This window comes from Candida orthopsilosis (assembly GCF_000315875.1).
Source record: "Candida orthopsilosis Co 90-125, chromosome 7 draft sequence".
Lineage (NCBI taxonomy): Eukaryota > Fungi > Ascomycota > Pichiomycetes > Serinales > Debaryomycetaceae > Lodderomyces > Lodderomyces orthopsilosis.
In genome coordinates, this window is record NC_018301.1 from 323524 (window position 1) to 339791 (window position 16268).

Below are 16268 nucleotides of genomic sequence, written 5' to 3' on the forward strand. Positions count from 1 at the left end.
CAGCCAACAACTTACTCACCCGTCATACATCTCCTCCCCCGCGCCATAGAAATACACGCGTTTCAATATGAGTTATCATAGAACTAATGGTGATTCAAACCACTTACACCCTGATTACAACAACAACAACACTAGTTCAAATCTATATAGAATGCCATCAGATGATTATGATGAAGATGATAATCTGTCATTGGAATTTTTAGATCATAATGTGAGCCATATGAGTAATACACCCTTAACTCAAGGTGTTTATACTAATCATCACAATAATATATCTTCGCATTCGATGAATTTTAATGAACCAGCACCGCCTCCTATATACCATCAAAATCTATCAACTGCTTCATTACATCATGACAGCTATTACAATCAACCTATTTTCAATGCTCCGCCACAAGTACAAGGAGATCCATTTCAGGAAGACTATGAGATGCAATACCAGGGGTATAATAGTAATTATAATCATGCATTTGTGCCTCATGTATATTCTGATGAGGACCAAGAGGAAAGAGAGTTTGATCAAAGAATACAATACAATCAATTTGAAGGTGACCATTATGACTTAGCTACTGCCAGTTATGTTGTTGATGATGATGCGCAGCCTGAGTTTGTTCCTGTTGGGAATCTTATTGATGAAGAAGATGAAGTGGTCCCTGATAGTCCATTTGGTGATAACAATCTTGATGATTTTCAACAGCCACCCGAACAAGAAGAGGTTAGAGCTAAAAAACCAATTAGAGCATCCGGTATCAATGGTCATTTAGTACTTGATTGTCCAGTTGCTGGTGAATTGTTGTCCAAGTTTCCCGATTACAACCCCGATGAGAAAGATGGAGGGTTATCTAGAGAATTTGCATTTATGAGATATACTGCGGTTACGTGTGGTCCATCAAATTTTTATCGTGATGCATATATATTAAGGCCGGTGCATTATCCTATTCCAAGACAAACTGAGATGATGATTGTAATTACCATGTATAATGAAGATGATGTATTGTTAGGAAGAACTTTAAAAGGAGTTTTCAAAAATATCAAATATCTTGAATCAAAATCACGATCTTCAACTTGGGGTAAAGATTCATGGAAGAAGATTGTTGTTTGTATTGTTAGTGATGGAAGAACCAAAATTAACGAACGTGCACAAGCATTATTGGCAGGATTGGGTGTTTATCAAGAAGGATTGGCCAAAAGTAGAGTTGATGATAAAAAAGTACAAGCTCATATGTATGAATATACTACTAGAGTGGGGATCAGTTCAGTTTCTGATGATGTTGTCAAGCTCACTACGGAAAAAATTGTCCCTGTACAAATGCTTTTTTGTTTAAAGGAAACCAATGCTAAAAAGATTAATTCTCATCGTTGGTGTTTCCAAGCAATTGGTCAAGTGTTGGACCCTAAAATTGTTGTATTGCTAGATTGTGGTACTCAACCAACAGGTAAATCTCTTTACAAACTATGGAAAGAATTTGATAATGATCATCGAGTTGCAGGTGCATGTGGAGAAATCATTGCCTCGTTGAAAAAAAGACAAATGATTACAAACCCTTTGGTTTATGGACAAAACTTTGAATACAAAATCTCAAATATCTTGGATAAACCAACTGAATCTTCATTTGGTTTCATATCAGTATTGCCAGGTGCTTTCTCAGCATATAGAAATATTGCATTACAAAATGATATCAATGGTAGAGGTCCATTGGAAAAATATTTCAAGGGGGAATTCTTACATTCTTCGGGTGAGTTGGATCCTCAAGATGATGAATATGAAATGAAACGGACTTTACTCAAGGAAGAAGCAGGGATTTTTACATCGAATATGTATCTTGCAGAAGATCGAATCTTGTGTTTTGAATTGGTGGCGAAACAAGGGTGTAATTGGGTTTTGCGATATTGTAAATCGGCAAGAGCTGAAACTGATGTTCCAGAAAGATTAGCTGAATTTATCTTACAAAGAAGAAGATGGTTAAATGGATCGTTCTTTGCTGCCATTTATTCCCTTGTTCATTTTTTCAAAGTTTGGAAAAGTTCTCATTCTATTAGTCGCAAGATTATGTTACATGTTGAATTTTTTTATCAATTGATTAATTTAATTGTGTCTTGGTTTTCCATTGGATCTTATTTCCTTGTGTTTCGAATCTTGACCACTTCGTTATCCAACTCCGATTTGAATTTTGCTCCTGGTAATGTGTTGTCAGTGATTTTCCTTTGGTTGTATTTGGCATCAATTGTAACAACATTTGTCCTCAGTTTTGGTAATAAACCAAAGGGGACTGAACGATTCTATATTGTTATTGTTATTTTCTTTGCAATATTGATGGCATATATGATTTTTGCGGCAATTTTCCTTGCTGTTCATTCAATTCAACAAATTTATGAAGAAAAAAGCTTTTCGGTGCTGTTGTTTTTTGAAAATGCTCAGTTTAGAGATTTGATAGTGGCTACAGCATCAACTTACGCCCTATACTTTCTTGCATCATTCTTGTACTTTGAACCATGGCATATGTTTACTTCCTTCATTCAATACTTGCTCCTTTCGCCATCCTACATCAATGTTCTCAACATTTATGCATTTTGTAATATTGATGATGTTTCCTGGGGTACCAAGGGAGATGTTGGAGGTAAGTCATTGGGTGAAGCTAAATTACGTGAAGATGGTACATTTGATGTGAGTGTGCCCATTCTCAAGGAAGAAATTAATCAATCTTACTTGAACCAATTGGAAAAAATCAGAGACCCAGCACCACCACCAGAAAAACAAGTTGAGGTCAATACTGAAGATTATTATGCCTTCATTAGGTCAATGACAGTATTAATTTGGATGATTTCCAATTTTGTCATTATTGCCGTGGTCCTAGAGACGGGAGGTTTCAATCAATTGGATGGTTCAGAAAGTGATGGAACTGATACCACAACAAAGACTACTCGACTGGAGGTTTTCTTGACGGTGATCTTATGGACGGTTGCTTTCATGGCGTTGTTTCGGTTTATTGGATGTATTTATTATTTGATTAGTCGATTAGGAAGAAGAATGAGACGCAGCGAACACGCTACTAAATAGAGAAAAACACTAAATGAATAAACTACTATTATTATGCACAACTCTTTTTTACTGAGAGGAGTTTTTTTTGTTTTTCTTTTATTTTATTTTTCAATAGGCCTATAGACCAGTGAGTAGATAAAGGCATTAGTTGGTGATGCTCTATGGCGATTTGAAGACAGATTTGGCGAGATTAATTAAAAACGCCGTACTTTAATGTGAAAAGCGCAAATTGGAACGCATTTTGGATTGTGGTCCCCGATGGCGCTAATACTCGGATAAACCACCTCAGCTAAAAAAAGAAAAAAATAGGAACAAAATAAACAAAAAAGGATAATACAACGTTCGGATTCTAAGAGATCTAAAGATGTAACTATTTGTGATTGCAACTGTGTCTTCAACTACTCAGGAGACTACAATGTCTTGTTCGATTTACTGTTATATCGTCACTTCGTTGCAACATTTTCTAAAGGTAAAAATCTCAAGTGCTGAGCGATAATGACGTATTCTACTACATTTGAACACATCTGGTTAATTCAGGTACGGATAATCTTTACATAATGAACCTTAAACTCAAAATGCCGTATAAAAATCTTATAAATTAGGTATGTTATATTGCTTACGCGCAAAACTCAATGCGCAATGGACTCGATGCGAAGTACTCGGAAATTTCGTTCCGTTCCGGTTGCAGGAGAGATCCACAATTTTCTTTGCGCTACCAAAAACGACCTGCATTAAACAAAATAAAAAGAATTATTGAAAGTGAGTCAACAAAATTCTCCGAGATTCAGGTACACACAATTCGTTTCCCAATTACTATATAAGCCCATTCAATTATCCCACTTCTCTCCCATTTTCAATCAACAATCAACAACTAATACTATAAGCTACCCTATTAAAAATATGTCCCATTTTTCAACAAAATCGATCCATGGTGGTGATCACGTCAAACCAACCAACGACGTCATTTCACCCATTCACATCACTACAACCTACAGTTATTCATCCAACCCCGATGAACTCATCCCCGGTGGATTGACTGACCCAACTACACTTGTATATTCGCGTGAAAACCACCCAAATGCTGCTCAAATTGAAGCCATAGTTGAAGCTATCACGGGGTATCCCACTGTCGTTTACAATTCGGGCTTGTCGGCATTTAATGGATTGGTAACGCATGTGAATCCCAAGACTGTTGCTATTGGACAAGCCTATCATGGATGCCATGGAATCGTTGATATTTGGAAACGGAATTATGGAACAAAAGAAATTGATATTGATGATGAAGATTTCTCTAGTGTTGGGTCTGGTGATTTGGTTCATTTGGAAACTCCCGTCAATCCATATGGTACTTATTTTGATATCACGAAATATGCCAAAAGAGCCCATGGCCAAGGTGCTTTGTTGTCTGTTGATGCCACATTTGCTCCACCACCTTTATTAAACCCATTTGAATTTGGTGCTGATATCGTTATGCATTCAGCAACGAAATTTTTTGGAGGTCATTCTGATTTATTAGCTGGGTTATTGCTCGTTAAAGATCAAGCTACTAAAGAAAAATTACTTTTGGATCGATTAGTCCTCGGTACAAACATTGCCAATTTAGAAAGTTCTTTGTTAGTTAGAAGTTTAAGAACATTTGAATTACGTGTGGCAAGACAAGCTAAAAGTGCAGAAACTATAGTCAAGTTCCTCAATCAACACAAGTCCAAATTCCCTCAATTAGATAAGCTTTATCATGGATCATTACAAACTGATGCATTTATCGCTAAGCAATACCCCAATGGCCATACCCCGGTTTTTTCGATTGAGTTGGATACTGAACAATACGCAAAATCATTTCCTTCGAAATTGAAATTGTTTCATCATGCAACTAGTTTAGGTGGTGCTGAAAGTTTAATTGAATGGAGAGCAATGAGTGATGATCATATCAGTAAAAAATTGTTGCGATTGTCTATTGGATTGGAAGATCCTCGTGATTTGTTGATTGATTTGGTTACCGGGTTGACTCAAGATGGCGGAAATGATGCTGATTTATTAGTCGAAGAAGTTAAAAAATTGAATTTATAGATGAAAGAATAAGAGAGTGGTGAAGTGAGAGATATTTAGTTTATAGACAAGTTTTATTGATATTGATTGAGGTGAGTATCGCTTCAGTAGAGAGATAATAGATCCATCTACGTTTCGATAGCGTTACTAATAATCATGATATGTTTAACAATATGCCGAGGTCAATTAAATTAAACTGTACTTTCTTTAGCCATGTAATATAATCAAATCAAATCGTCAACTTCTTGGCATCATACATATTTTTATTTCCAAAACAACTGAGATAAGAGAATGATTGCTTTTCAACCCGTGGTATTTGTTTAACCCTCAAACCTAACCTTATCTATCCAATCCGATTACTTTCCATTGCACAAACACAACTGTAGATGGAGTTTATATTGCGTCTTTAATTTCCAAAGTCGAAAAACGTATCTATGTTTAAAATTGTGGCTCTTTTGGGAATGGTTTGTATACCAAAAGGTTTTGATGCTGTACGTACGTATAAATGAGCAAAGAAATCAGAACAATAAACAAAGCCTTATCTGAAATCTTTGAAATGTAACAGTATTTAGAAAGCTGCAAGCTTTATGTATCAAGATAACAAGTTAATTTAATGACCTTATGAGAAAAAGAGTAGCCCATAAAATTTAAAGCCATTTGCTCCAATTTCGCGCTTGACAGTTTTCAATGCGCTATCGTGCAAAATAATGACGTCGGCAATCTCACTAAACCAATACTAATCTATTTATAGACACATCTTATCTCAAAATGGCTTTTAGAAAACACTCAATTGAAAATTTTAAAGCCACTATTCACAATTCTAGCAATTTGTTTCAATAGAAAACTGGTATAGTAAGATCGTGTTTTGTTTCTAATCGTCTCTACACAGCTCAATTTACTCTATGACAGACTTCCATTCTTACATATCAACGGGTATCCAACTCTACGAATGAGATTTAACCTTACTATTCATATAAATTCGCCAATTGAACGATAGACAATCTAATTCCTCATGCCAACTTTAATAGTAGTCTTGAATATATATCGACAAGTATTTCTTCAATGATATTTAGGATTTTTAGTCCCCTCTACAGTGAGTTCTCTTAATTTGATCCTGATACGAAAAAGCATTGCCCATTGTTTTTATTTTTGTTCTTTTCATCATACGGCATCAAAAATAATCAAAATTTGATTTGAATACGCACCCAGTTCACAATTAAATACCCATCAGCTTGTAGAGAACAATAACAAAAGGTACATTGGGTATATGGCTCTATTGTCTCATTTGAGGGAAAAATTCAAATATGCCGCCAATCAAAGGTGCTACGGCTTGACAGAGAGTTAATGGTTGAATTTCAGCCAAGCCTCATAAGCAAGGATAGAGTGTGTAAATTAATTTTTAATAGCGAATAGCACACAAAGATTCAATCTTATTGTGAATATTGGCACTATAGGAGGTTAATGTATGTGCCCCAATATGCACAATACCGCGTAGATTGTGAACAAGGCAGTTTAAGCTCAATATAAATATAAGTAATATTCTATTTGAAAATATCTGAGTTAGATCAAGAATTGAAGTCTATCAATCAATATTCAACACTAAACAGAGATCCACTCGATAATAATAATCTCAATTCAAATTACACAAGACCAAAATTCACTTATCTAATCAAAATATAAATCCGACCAAAAGCAAGTAAATAAATGTTGATCTTAACCACAGTTTTAGCAATAATTCATTTAGTATCAGTGATGGCTACTCCAACATGGGATGGTGAATATGCTGAGTACCTTAATGTGATGGTAACTTATCCATACAAAATTCACACAGGAAGATTAGTTGGTGTGACTAAATACGAAAGTGGTCCAGAAGGTATCGACACCGGCACATTGGTTAAATATGAGTTAGAATCAGGAATTTTTAAAGAAGGAGACAAATGGGTGATGCGCCATGGAGATGGAGATGATGCAAAGACATTTGTCATATCTGATGAATTTGCTAGATTTGTAATTGAGCCAGCTGAGAAAAATTCGGGGTGTGTAAAGCAAGGTGATAATGATGATAAAGACCTTGAAAATAGAAAAGATGATGGTGATGATAATTATGATGATGAAAACGGGAAGTTGAACAACTTTGTGGCTACTGCAGACCAGGTCAAAGCTGTGTTTGCAGCAGCAATGCAACATGCTATAAATAATACTAATGGTGGTGGTGATGGTGATAGCACTAAAAAAGAGTAAAGAGTAGGACATACGTTTACACTGGAAGAGTATGTAGTACAGCTGGGTCTTGTTCATTTATCAATGATATAGATGGAACAAATACATGGTTGTGTCAATGATTGTATTCGAAATGTCCTGATTGGGACCATGCTACGTGTAATAATGGTTTTTGCTAGTTGAGCCTTTACAGTTGGGGAGGGTGTAAATCAAACGTTGTTTTTGAGTATCTAGAGATATATTTGTGTTTGCTAAGTAGGTTTTACCTCTTTTGTTTATATGCATTCATCTTTGATCAGCAAAATGCTAAGGCTGGAATTCATTAACTTCAATCTGAGGTATATTGCACATGTACCTTTATTCTTTTAGATTGGTATTACGTCACTGCAGTATAAATCAGAGAAATTAGAGACAGCAAGGAGTTGTGTGAGAAGTCATTCATTTCGGCGTTAAGTCAGACAAACATGGTGATATCTATTATACATGTCTTTTACGGCTTCTTTAACCGATGAAACCTTCCATCCGATAGTAACCGTGTGGGGCCGTACACTAGTAAACGATCTCAAGATAGTTTCGTAAGTGATTGTAGTTTTGTGTATTAATGATTTGCAGTTAAAGCCGATCTGTTTTCTATGATATGGGTCTGAGCCAAGCCTCGAATGGAATTTTTTCAAGGTATTGCGCATACACAATTGAACAAATTTAGAAATGGAAATGGAAGCCGAGATAACGTGGATGACTACATTTTTCCAAACTCAAAGATAATAGTTTCCAACGAAAGCTCACTACTTTTCGTTAAACCTTATCCTAAACCTTTTGGTATCCACGGTCCGAGATTGCTTCAATGATATTCGGTCATAGTCAAGTTTAACGCCGACGGATAAAAAGATGCGCTTATGCATCCTATTTTTGTGCTATTTTGTGATCCCGAATCCTCTTCGAAAGAAAATACGAACGTGTGGGGACTAAGCCACTCCTTAAAAGAGTCATGAGTGAAATGTAATACTAAGATTGGTGACTATTTTTCTTTAGTACATGAGTAATCTACCCCTAGGATACTATGTCGAACCACAAGCTCCCAGACTCGACCCGTATAAGGCACAATTGTAACAGCTTATAAGAAATTGCTTTTACACCTTAAAAATATGCGAAAGACAAGCATCGTCAGCAATTGAAAATATCACTACGTCACTGCTTTTGGATGTGATTTCTTTGTTTGTACTATCCTTTTCCCTTATCTGTTGTAGGATTTTTTGATCATGACTTTTTTTCAACCTCTAGTTTAATTCCGTTTTTGTGACAATATCGAGCCGAATAGAAATAATGTTAGTTATGCAAGTGGTATAGCCTCCCAATGTCTTATCTCAACTATAACCAATTTACCAATGCTTTTTCGGTTACAGCTGGCGATAAGAGTTTTTGAATGACCTTGTTATGGTTCACCAGGAGGAGCAGTTTCCCAGTTGGCTATCTGATGTCTCGTAGTTCACGAATACGACCAGCCAATCCATCTGCCTCCGTGCTGTTCGAATTCATTGTTGCAAAAGATTTTGGATCTCGCAGGTACATAAGCTCAACATAAGAATCCACTAACCGAAATATAGGCTTAAGCCCGAGGGTCAAAGGATTTGAGTAAACGACACGAATGCACTTTGCCAAGCCTTCTATTGTTTATAGTTTCAAATGTATCAGCCTTTTCTACTGCATCATTATGTAATATATTATGTAATAAAATCACACAAAGCCCTCTTTCGTCAGTCAATTGATGATGCTACACAAACTTAACTTTATTGGCTAGTCTAACTTCCACATTGATTTGTACGGCGCTTATTGTCTTACATCAGTACTTACTTAATCTTTAATAGTAATGGTTAACTACTAGTAAACTATGGCAGATTACATAATAACCACACGTCTGAATACGAAACAATCAAACCAAATCCTCACGAGCCAAGGAATATAAATAGGTCAACAATTCTCCTTCAATTAGTCAATTTCTCAACCTATTTATTATCCACTTACTTCAACAACAACTACTAAGCTACCATTAACAATGCAAAACACCAACGATTCTACAACTGTGGGTGATACCCATTCTACTGATTCCTTTGATCCAACTACTTACAAACAAAAAATGAATACAATTTCGGAAGAACCAACAGTCAAGCCTGAAATGGTTTTAAAGAACTTTGCAAAGTCGTATGAAACACCCCCACCAGGTGGTTATCAAAGATTTATTGCTGGTTTAGGTTCGTGTTTTGGTCAATGTGGTATGTTTTGCTTTTTATGTGAAAATCCATACAAAGAGGTTGATCAAGGTGAGGTTGGTTTAGTGCAAACTTTTGGTAGGTTATCAAGGACAGTTGAGCCAGGTTTGAGTTATGTCAATACATGGAGTGAAAGATTGACCAGAGTTTCGATCAAGATCAATATTCGTGAAATCCCAGCTCAGAAATGTTTGACAAGAGATAATGTCTCGGTTGTTATTACATCGGTGGTTTACTACAACATCATCGACCCAATGAAGGCTATTTTTTCCATTCAAAACATTGACAATGCTATTATTGAGAGAACACAAACCACCATGAGAGATGTTATTGGTGGTAGAGTTTTGCAAGACGTTGTTGAAAAGAGGGAAGAAATTGCTGAATCAATTGAGCAAATTATTGCCAAGACTGCATTTGACTGGGGTGTCAATATCGAGTCCATTTTGATTAAGGACTTGACTTTACCAGACAAGGTTCAAGCTTCCTTATCTATGGCTGCTGAGGCCAAGAGAATTGGTGAAGGTAAAATCATCAATGCCAAGGCTGAAGTTGAAAGTGCCAAATTAATGAGAAAAGCTGCCGATATCTTGGCTTCTAAACCAGCTATGCAAATTAGATACTTGGACGCTTTACAAAATATGGCCAAATCACCAGGTACGAGAGTTATTTTCATGCCTTCAGCACAAGAAGTCGAGAAAATGGCAGGATCAAACATTGGTGATGTGTATGTTGACAAAGGTAAAGGAAAACTTCAAGATTTGGAGGAAGATACTGACTGGGCTGGATCCGATCATGAAAGAGTTGCTTCCCCCCAACGAAACATCCCGGTGGGAATAAACAACAACAGGCACATTGCCGATACTGTTGCTTTACAAGAAGCTATGCACCAATAACCGAACAGGATTTACAGGATGTCTGGAGGATATCCCAACCGAAGCAAGTTTTCATTCGTTAATCCGTTTAAATAAAGATAAAAAAACAAAAAAAAACCTCGATATTTGACTTATATATTCCCATAATTTTTAATCTTGATGAGTGACGAGCTATTGGAATAGACTATGACCGTAACATTTGTAGATGATGTAGATTACCCTAAGCGTTTTCAATGTCGTATTATCGACTACGCGTCACTCCAGATGTCGCGGATATAAAAGAAAATTAAAATCTCCAAAAAAGTTTTGTTCGTCGTCCTTTAAAGCTTTTGCCCTATGCGACAACGCACAATCCATATCAATAATTATTTCATTCATCTTTGCTTACACCAGTACACACCACTGATCACACGTTTGAAATGAATTGGTACGATGTAAACACTGTTGGCGATAGGAACGATGTGAGTCCCAGCAAAAGTCCCAGCAACAATAACAATTTTCCACCCACTCCGACTAAATCACGACTAAATTTCAACCACATAAAACATTTGTATCCTGATAAGCCACCCCAGATCACACACAGTGACAATAACAGTTATGAAAGTCTACTAGCTCCACCCAACGCTAATCGTCATCCCAGCTTGTCCCTTGATTCGATTCCTTATGAAAATGGGGCTTCGGATGAGTACGAGTCAAGCATCCCTTTAAGTCTAACAGCACAAGAGTTGACATTACAGGAATCAAAGACGTACATGAGATGGTACAGCGATATATTGGCAAGAACTAATAGTCGAACTATTTCAATATGGGATGTGTTTAGTTTCCTCACCAACTTCAAAATTGCCGATAAAATAAGAGAGCAAATAAGTCATATTTTCCACAAGATCAGTCAAAGTATCAATATTGGAGAGTTTTTTGCATTGCTAAGAGTGATAAGTCATACGTTAAGAGGAGAGAAACCACTGAGGAAATTGATCAAAGTTGTGGCACCGGTGCCGACTCCACCTTCTATTTTATCGAAAAAGAGACTCAATGACGAAGAGGACAGCTCGAATGAGGACAGAAGTGATGGAGAGGTAGACAATGTACAAGACGGAAAATCAAATAACGATTCCAAGTCAATGGCTCCACTTGACATTGATGGGTTCACACAGTTTTTATTAACTGGAGAACGACCAGGTTCTAACTCCTCAACCAACTCCAACTCAAATTCTCGAAAACGCAAATCTAAGAAGGTTAAATTTTCCGATCAGGTTGACGTGCATGATGATTCAAATTACTTAACACCAATGGAATCTCCACAACCAGTTTCACAAAATCCCTTGGATTACACATTGCCCATGGATCAACTACTCAAACAAATGCAAAATAATCAGCAACTGCAAAACCCACAAGAACAAGAAGAAGAGAAGGAAGTGTTAAAAGATGTTGATATCAACAATTTCCAGCACTTGAATTCTGTTGACACGGTATCTGTTGGAGGTACACCAGTTCCACCATCAAATTTCGACAATTCTGATGGACAAGATGGTAACTTATTGAAGCCAAATATGACAGGTCCAGCACAAATATCCAAAATGTTTTCTAGTCTTCAACCAGATTTTAAAACAAATGAGCCTGATTTGAAACCATTAAGACCAAATGTAACTGGTCCTGCTGATATGGCAAGACTATTTTCACCACCAGCAGTCCAATCTCCACAGCAGGTGCAACAATTGCAACAATCGTTATCACCACCGCCAATACCACAGCAACCGCAGCAACCGCAGCAACCGCAGCAACCGCAGCAACAACTGCAACAACTGCAACAACAAGAATTACCCAAAATATCTCTACTGGCTTTTACCTCCCAAATGACAGGTCCAACCATGGAAAATACGTTGCAGAATACATTGCAAAATGGGAAACCACCAGTACCACGCCATAGATCGTATTCATCGCCAATACCGAATAAGCCTGCACCACCACCTCCCCCGCCAAGGAGAAGAAATGCTAGTGGCAGAGGCGTCTCATCTCCTCAACCTCCACAAGTACAGCAATCACAAGCACAACAGCAGCCACAGCAACTACAACAACTATCACAGCAATATTATCCACAGCAGAATCAACAACAGCCACCTGCATTGCCTCCAAAGATTCCAAACATGTATGTGTCGGGGAGTTCCAACAATGATTCAACAGGAAATATCTTAGACGACTTAAAAGCATTACAGGACGAGGTTGACAAGATAAGGAACTTGACTGGTGGGTTTTAAGTCAGTTATACGGAGGAGGATTCATTTGATAGAAAATGCTCTATAATCTTATAGACAAATAGTATATATACCTCATTGTTTGATTTCATAGAATTTCACGTAGCCGTATGCGTAATATTGTCAATTTCTTTATGAAAGTTGTTTATGAATTCTTCAAAATCCTTCTTGACCTCATCAACGTATGCAAACACAATATCCATACCATCTTCACTACTAGCTACATTCAATTGCAAATGTGCTGAAAACCCACATCCTTGACTAAACCAGCATTGAGGTACCGGTAATTTACCAACATTACTAATTTCCATGGTATGTCTTGCATGAGTTCCAATTCTCTGGTCGGCAAAATTACCTATATTGACATATTTAAGTAATGCAACACGGTTGAATGGATCACGCGATTCCAATTCTGCTGATAATTGAGTCTTTATAGCTGACGTTGTTGATTCTATATCGAATGGTGGATCAAGTGTAACCGTTGATTCAGCAACAACGACTTGATACTTGTCGGCTGGGGTATACCTACGCCCATTTAATGGGATAGTAGCATCAAAGGAATTGTTTGGGTGTAGTTTCAGAAACAGGCTAAATGTAATTGCAATCAACCATGGTGTCAATGTTGTGTTTAATGACTTGACGTGAGCTAATATTGACTTGAGCGTAGTTGGGTCTATGTGAATAACCTTAAAATGATTAATTTGATCAACGACAATCGGTGTGGTTTTAAATAAAGGTAACTTTGTAGGTGGCTTGAACCATGCTGGAGCTACCACCAATTTGAATACATTCTTAACAGTTTGCCAAATGGGTAATGAATACAAAGTTGTTGTTGCGTCAACTGGTGGTGGCACTGAAGTAATTTCAGCAGCTTTCACAATGTATTCCAATGGCACTAACAGATCCTCAATACTTTCTAACTCCTTCAACTCTTCAAGTAAATCCTTATGAAAGAAACAACCACTATTACCATCGAAATAGATATGTGAACATACAATTGTCACATAAGATCCATTAAGTATCACTTTCCACAACGGTTTGGTTTCATTTATATCGAAATGGATCTTGTTCAAATCGGTAAAAAATTCATCATTGATATAAGTTTCCTCTGGCTCTGATCGTACTGAAATTAAATCATCAAACTTGATATTTATAGGACGAATGGAATAGTTTCTGTAATCATTATGATCATCGCCTTCGGTGGTTCTAAAATAGTTGCATCCAAGAAGCGGATTCTTTACAATGATGTTATGTACCGCATGCGCCAACACTGTTGAATTGATTGACGATGCATATTTGACGGTGACGTTGAAATTCGGGTAGTACTTGTTATCAACACGACATAATTGATACCGTTCCATGAACGAAGGTGCTCGTAAGTCTTGAGTCATTGTTGCTGTGTGTGATAAAAATAGGTGGGAAAGTGGAGCGTGTTCTTGGAGCTTATGATTCGTCCGAACTTGTTTGTAAAAAATACTTTACGACAAAAATATAGTTATTTGTAATCAATGCGATTGTTCGTGAAATTTTCGTACATTCGTATCAAGTAAGCGATTATGTAAAAACGCACAGAACAAACGAGTGTACAACTCCTCTCAATACATACTGACAATAGCTAGAAGAAAATCAAAGGTGGTAGGAAAGTGTTTTATCTTACGTCAGGGTCATTTCCGGATTTTGCCAGCTTCTGAACAAATGGACATCATCTTTAAAAATTTTAGTTACCCGGCCTTACTCAAGACGGAATATTTTTTCGTGAATTTTAGTCTGATTAGATATATTCTGGTAAATGGAACCAGTTGCTGTGGGAGTTGGCACTGAAAAGAGAATCACGCAAGGGCTACTCGGGCGCTTTATAGTCAAGGAATATAGTATATTGTGGATTAGAAACAGGCATTGTGTACGTACGATTGGCACATCATCTAAACATAGCATTTGTTATATGCAGCTGGAGGAACTTGCAGTTTACATTACAAGGTCTGTAATGAAGAAAATTGTGTTTCATATCTACTTTATTTGACTTTTTCACAGAGGACACACTAAAGAACTGCTGTTTGACTAGAGATACTGAAGTTACAACTTCTTGTTTCATATGCCTATCGCCAGCTATTTTACAACTAAAGCTTATAAATTTTGCAAACACCAAAACAAGCTCATTATTAAGAATCTCTTTACATCTTGCCCTTTCCTCCACTACCTTTTATGCATGTGTGTATAGACTGTCAGTAATTGAAACGTAAAGCAAATAATCATAAATTGCAATCAACAAAAGCTTGACCTTCTTCGGCCTGCGCAAAGCATAAATGTTGGGTAATATGATAAACACAATGGCTAATAATACCAATGCTATCCATGTAATTACGTTAGTTAAAGTAATCATTTTGGTTGGTCTATGATATGGGTGCAACATGAAACCAGCAAAAATCCAAATCAAGTACGTCAGATTGTATTCAAAACAATGCTCTGAGAAGTTGATTCGCTGGCAAAAAGTAAACATTATGATTTCTACGAGAGGGGTGATTGACACTATTTATAATTGTCTCATTTAAATCTCTTTTTAGTTAAACATGCAAACGCAAATCTTGTGTTTATTCGCACGCCTAGTTGGTTCCGCGCACATCGGATGAAGGTTACAAAAATGAGGAATACTATAATATATCATGTAAAGATGATCCTATTAAATGTACGGTACTGAATTAACGCCTTTCAATAACGAGATTTATAAAAGAGTGCTCTAGAAGCATAAACATTACAATACGTAACATGACCTGTTGGTGAAATAGAAGAATTATCCATATATATGATTATTGATATGACTGTGTATTACACGTCAAATTTAAATAACGGCCTGGTGAAACCTACTTTTTTAATGGTTTAAGAGCTTCAACTGAAGTCTTTTTGGTGAATATAATGGGTGCCATTCCTACTACTTTTTCCTCCAAATCAAAGTGAACATACGCATGTTTCAAAAAATTCACACCCAATCTTGACCGCTCATCATCAGCCAAGATCCCCAATGCACAATATTTGTTATCACAAGTCTTCTTTGTACTCTATCTATATGTCCATCTTTCTTCAATCTTAAAGGTGTGTTCTCGTAAGTTGTATACAAAGGTGTTGATTCAAACTTGTAATGACCGATTCTCAGACAAAGAACCAACAATGCCAGGGGCAAACTCTGTGGCAACCCCAAATTGTTGGTTCTTGAAATCAAGTTTTCCAAATCTAACTGTATCTGTAACGAAAGTTCCTCTCTGGTATCCTTCAATATAATCTGAATTAAAGCAAAAAGGATTTGATAATCGTTTGCATGTTTTTGATTTCTCAGGTGAATAAGAGCCGAACTTTTTGCAGTGCATCTCAATTCGACAACCTGCATCTTCTCCAATAACCAATAAATCACTCGAGCCGGTATCAATTTTTAATATGTTCTTTTTCTTTAGAGAACCAACTTTAGCGTCAGTGGTGTAATGAGTATTGCCATCGCTCAATATATAGTTATCGGGATACGGGTCGTCCAAGTCAAATTTACGTCCGCGTCAGGCGCTGTAATGAAGTCATTCCGAAACAC

The 16268-nt window shown here is 36.8% G+C and overlaps 6 protein-coding genes across 6 annotated transcripts; 5 read left to right on the forward strand and 1 right to left on the reverse strand. All coding sequences in view use genetic code 12, as the record gives it.

Annotated features, from left to right (window-relative positions):
* Positions 1-67: 67 nt before the first annotated feature.
* CORT_0G01660 (Chs2 chitin synthase) lies at positions 68-3058 on the forward strand (the record flags this gene model as incomplete). The annotated part of the gene is made up of 1 exon (XM_003870930.1): positions 68-3058. The coding sequence occupies one exon, from the start codon at positions 68-70 to the stop codon at positions 3056-3058; it is 2991 nt and encodes a 996-aa protein (XP_003870979.1).
* An 882-nt stretch (positions 3059-3940) lies between these two features.
* On the forward strand, positions 3941-5107 carry CORT_0G01670 (cystathionine gamma-synthase; the record flags this gene model as incomplete). Its single annotated transcript, XM_003870931.1, has 1 exon — positions 3941-5107. One exon carries the CDS (start codon positions 3941-3943, stop codon positions 5105-5107), a length of 1167 nt encoding a protein of 388 aa, XP_003870980.1.
* Positions 5108-6790: 1683 nt separating this feature from the next.
* CORT_0G01680 (hypothetical protein) lies at positions 6791-7327 on the forward strand (the record flags this gene model as incomplete). Its single annotated transcript, XM_003870932.1, has 1 exon — positions 6791-7327. One exon carries the CDS (start codon positions 6791-6793, stop codon positions 7325-7327), a length of 537 nt encoding a protein of 178 aa, XP_003870981.1.
* Positions 7328-9359: 2032 nt separating this feature from the next.
* Positions 9360-10466, forward strand: CORT_0G01690 (cation conductance protein; the record flags this gene model as incomplete). Its single annotated transcript, XM_003870933.1, has 1 exon — positions 9360-10466. The coding sequence occupies one exon, from the start codon at positions 9360-9362 to the stop codon at positions 10464-10466; it is 1107 nt and encodes a 368-aa protein (XP_003870982.1).
* A 398-nt stretch (positions 10467-10864) lies between these two features.
* CORT_0G01700 (hypothetical protein) lies at positions 10865-12700 on the forward strand (the record flags this gene model as incomplete). The annotated part of the gene is made up of 1 exon (XM_003870934.1): positions 10865-12700. The coding sequence occupies one exon, from the start codon at positions 10865-10867 to the stop codon at positions 12698-12700; it is 1836 nt and encodes a 611-aa protein (XP_003870983.1).
* Positions 12701-12795: 95 nt separating this feature from the next.
* On the reverse strand, positions 12796-14088 carry CORT_0G01710 (Sli1 protein; the record flags this gene model as incomplete). Its single annotated transcript, XM_003870935.1, has 1 exon — positions 12796-14088. One exon carries the CDS (start codon positions 14086-14088, stop codon positions 12796-12798), a length of 1293 nt encoding a protein of 430 aa, XP_003870984.1.
* Positions 14089-16268: the final 2180 nt, after the last annotated feature.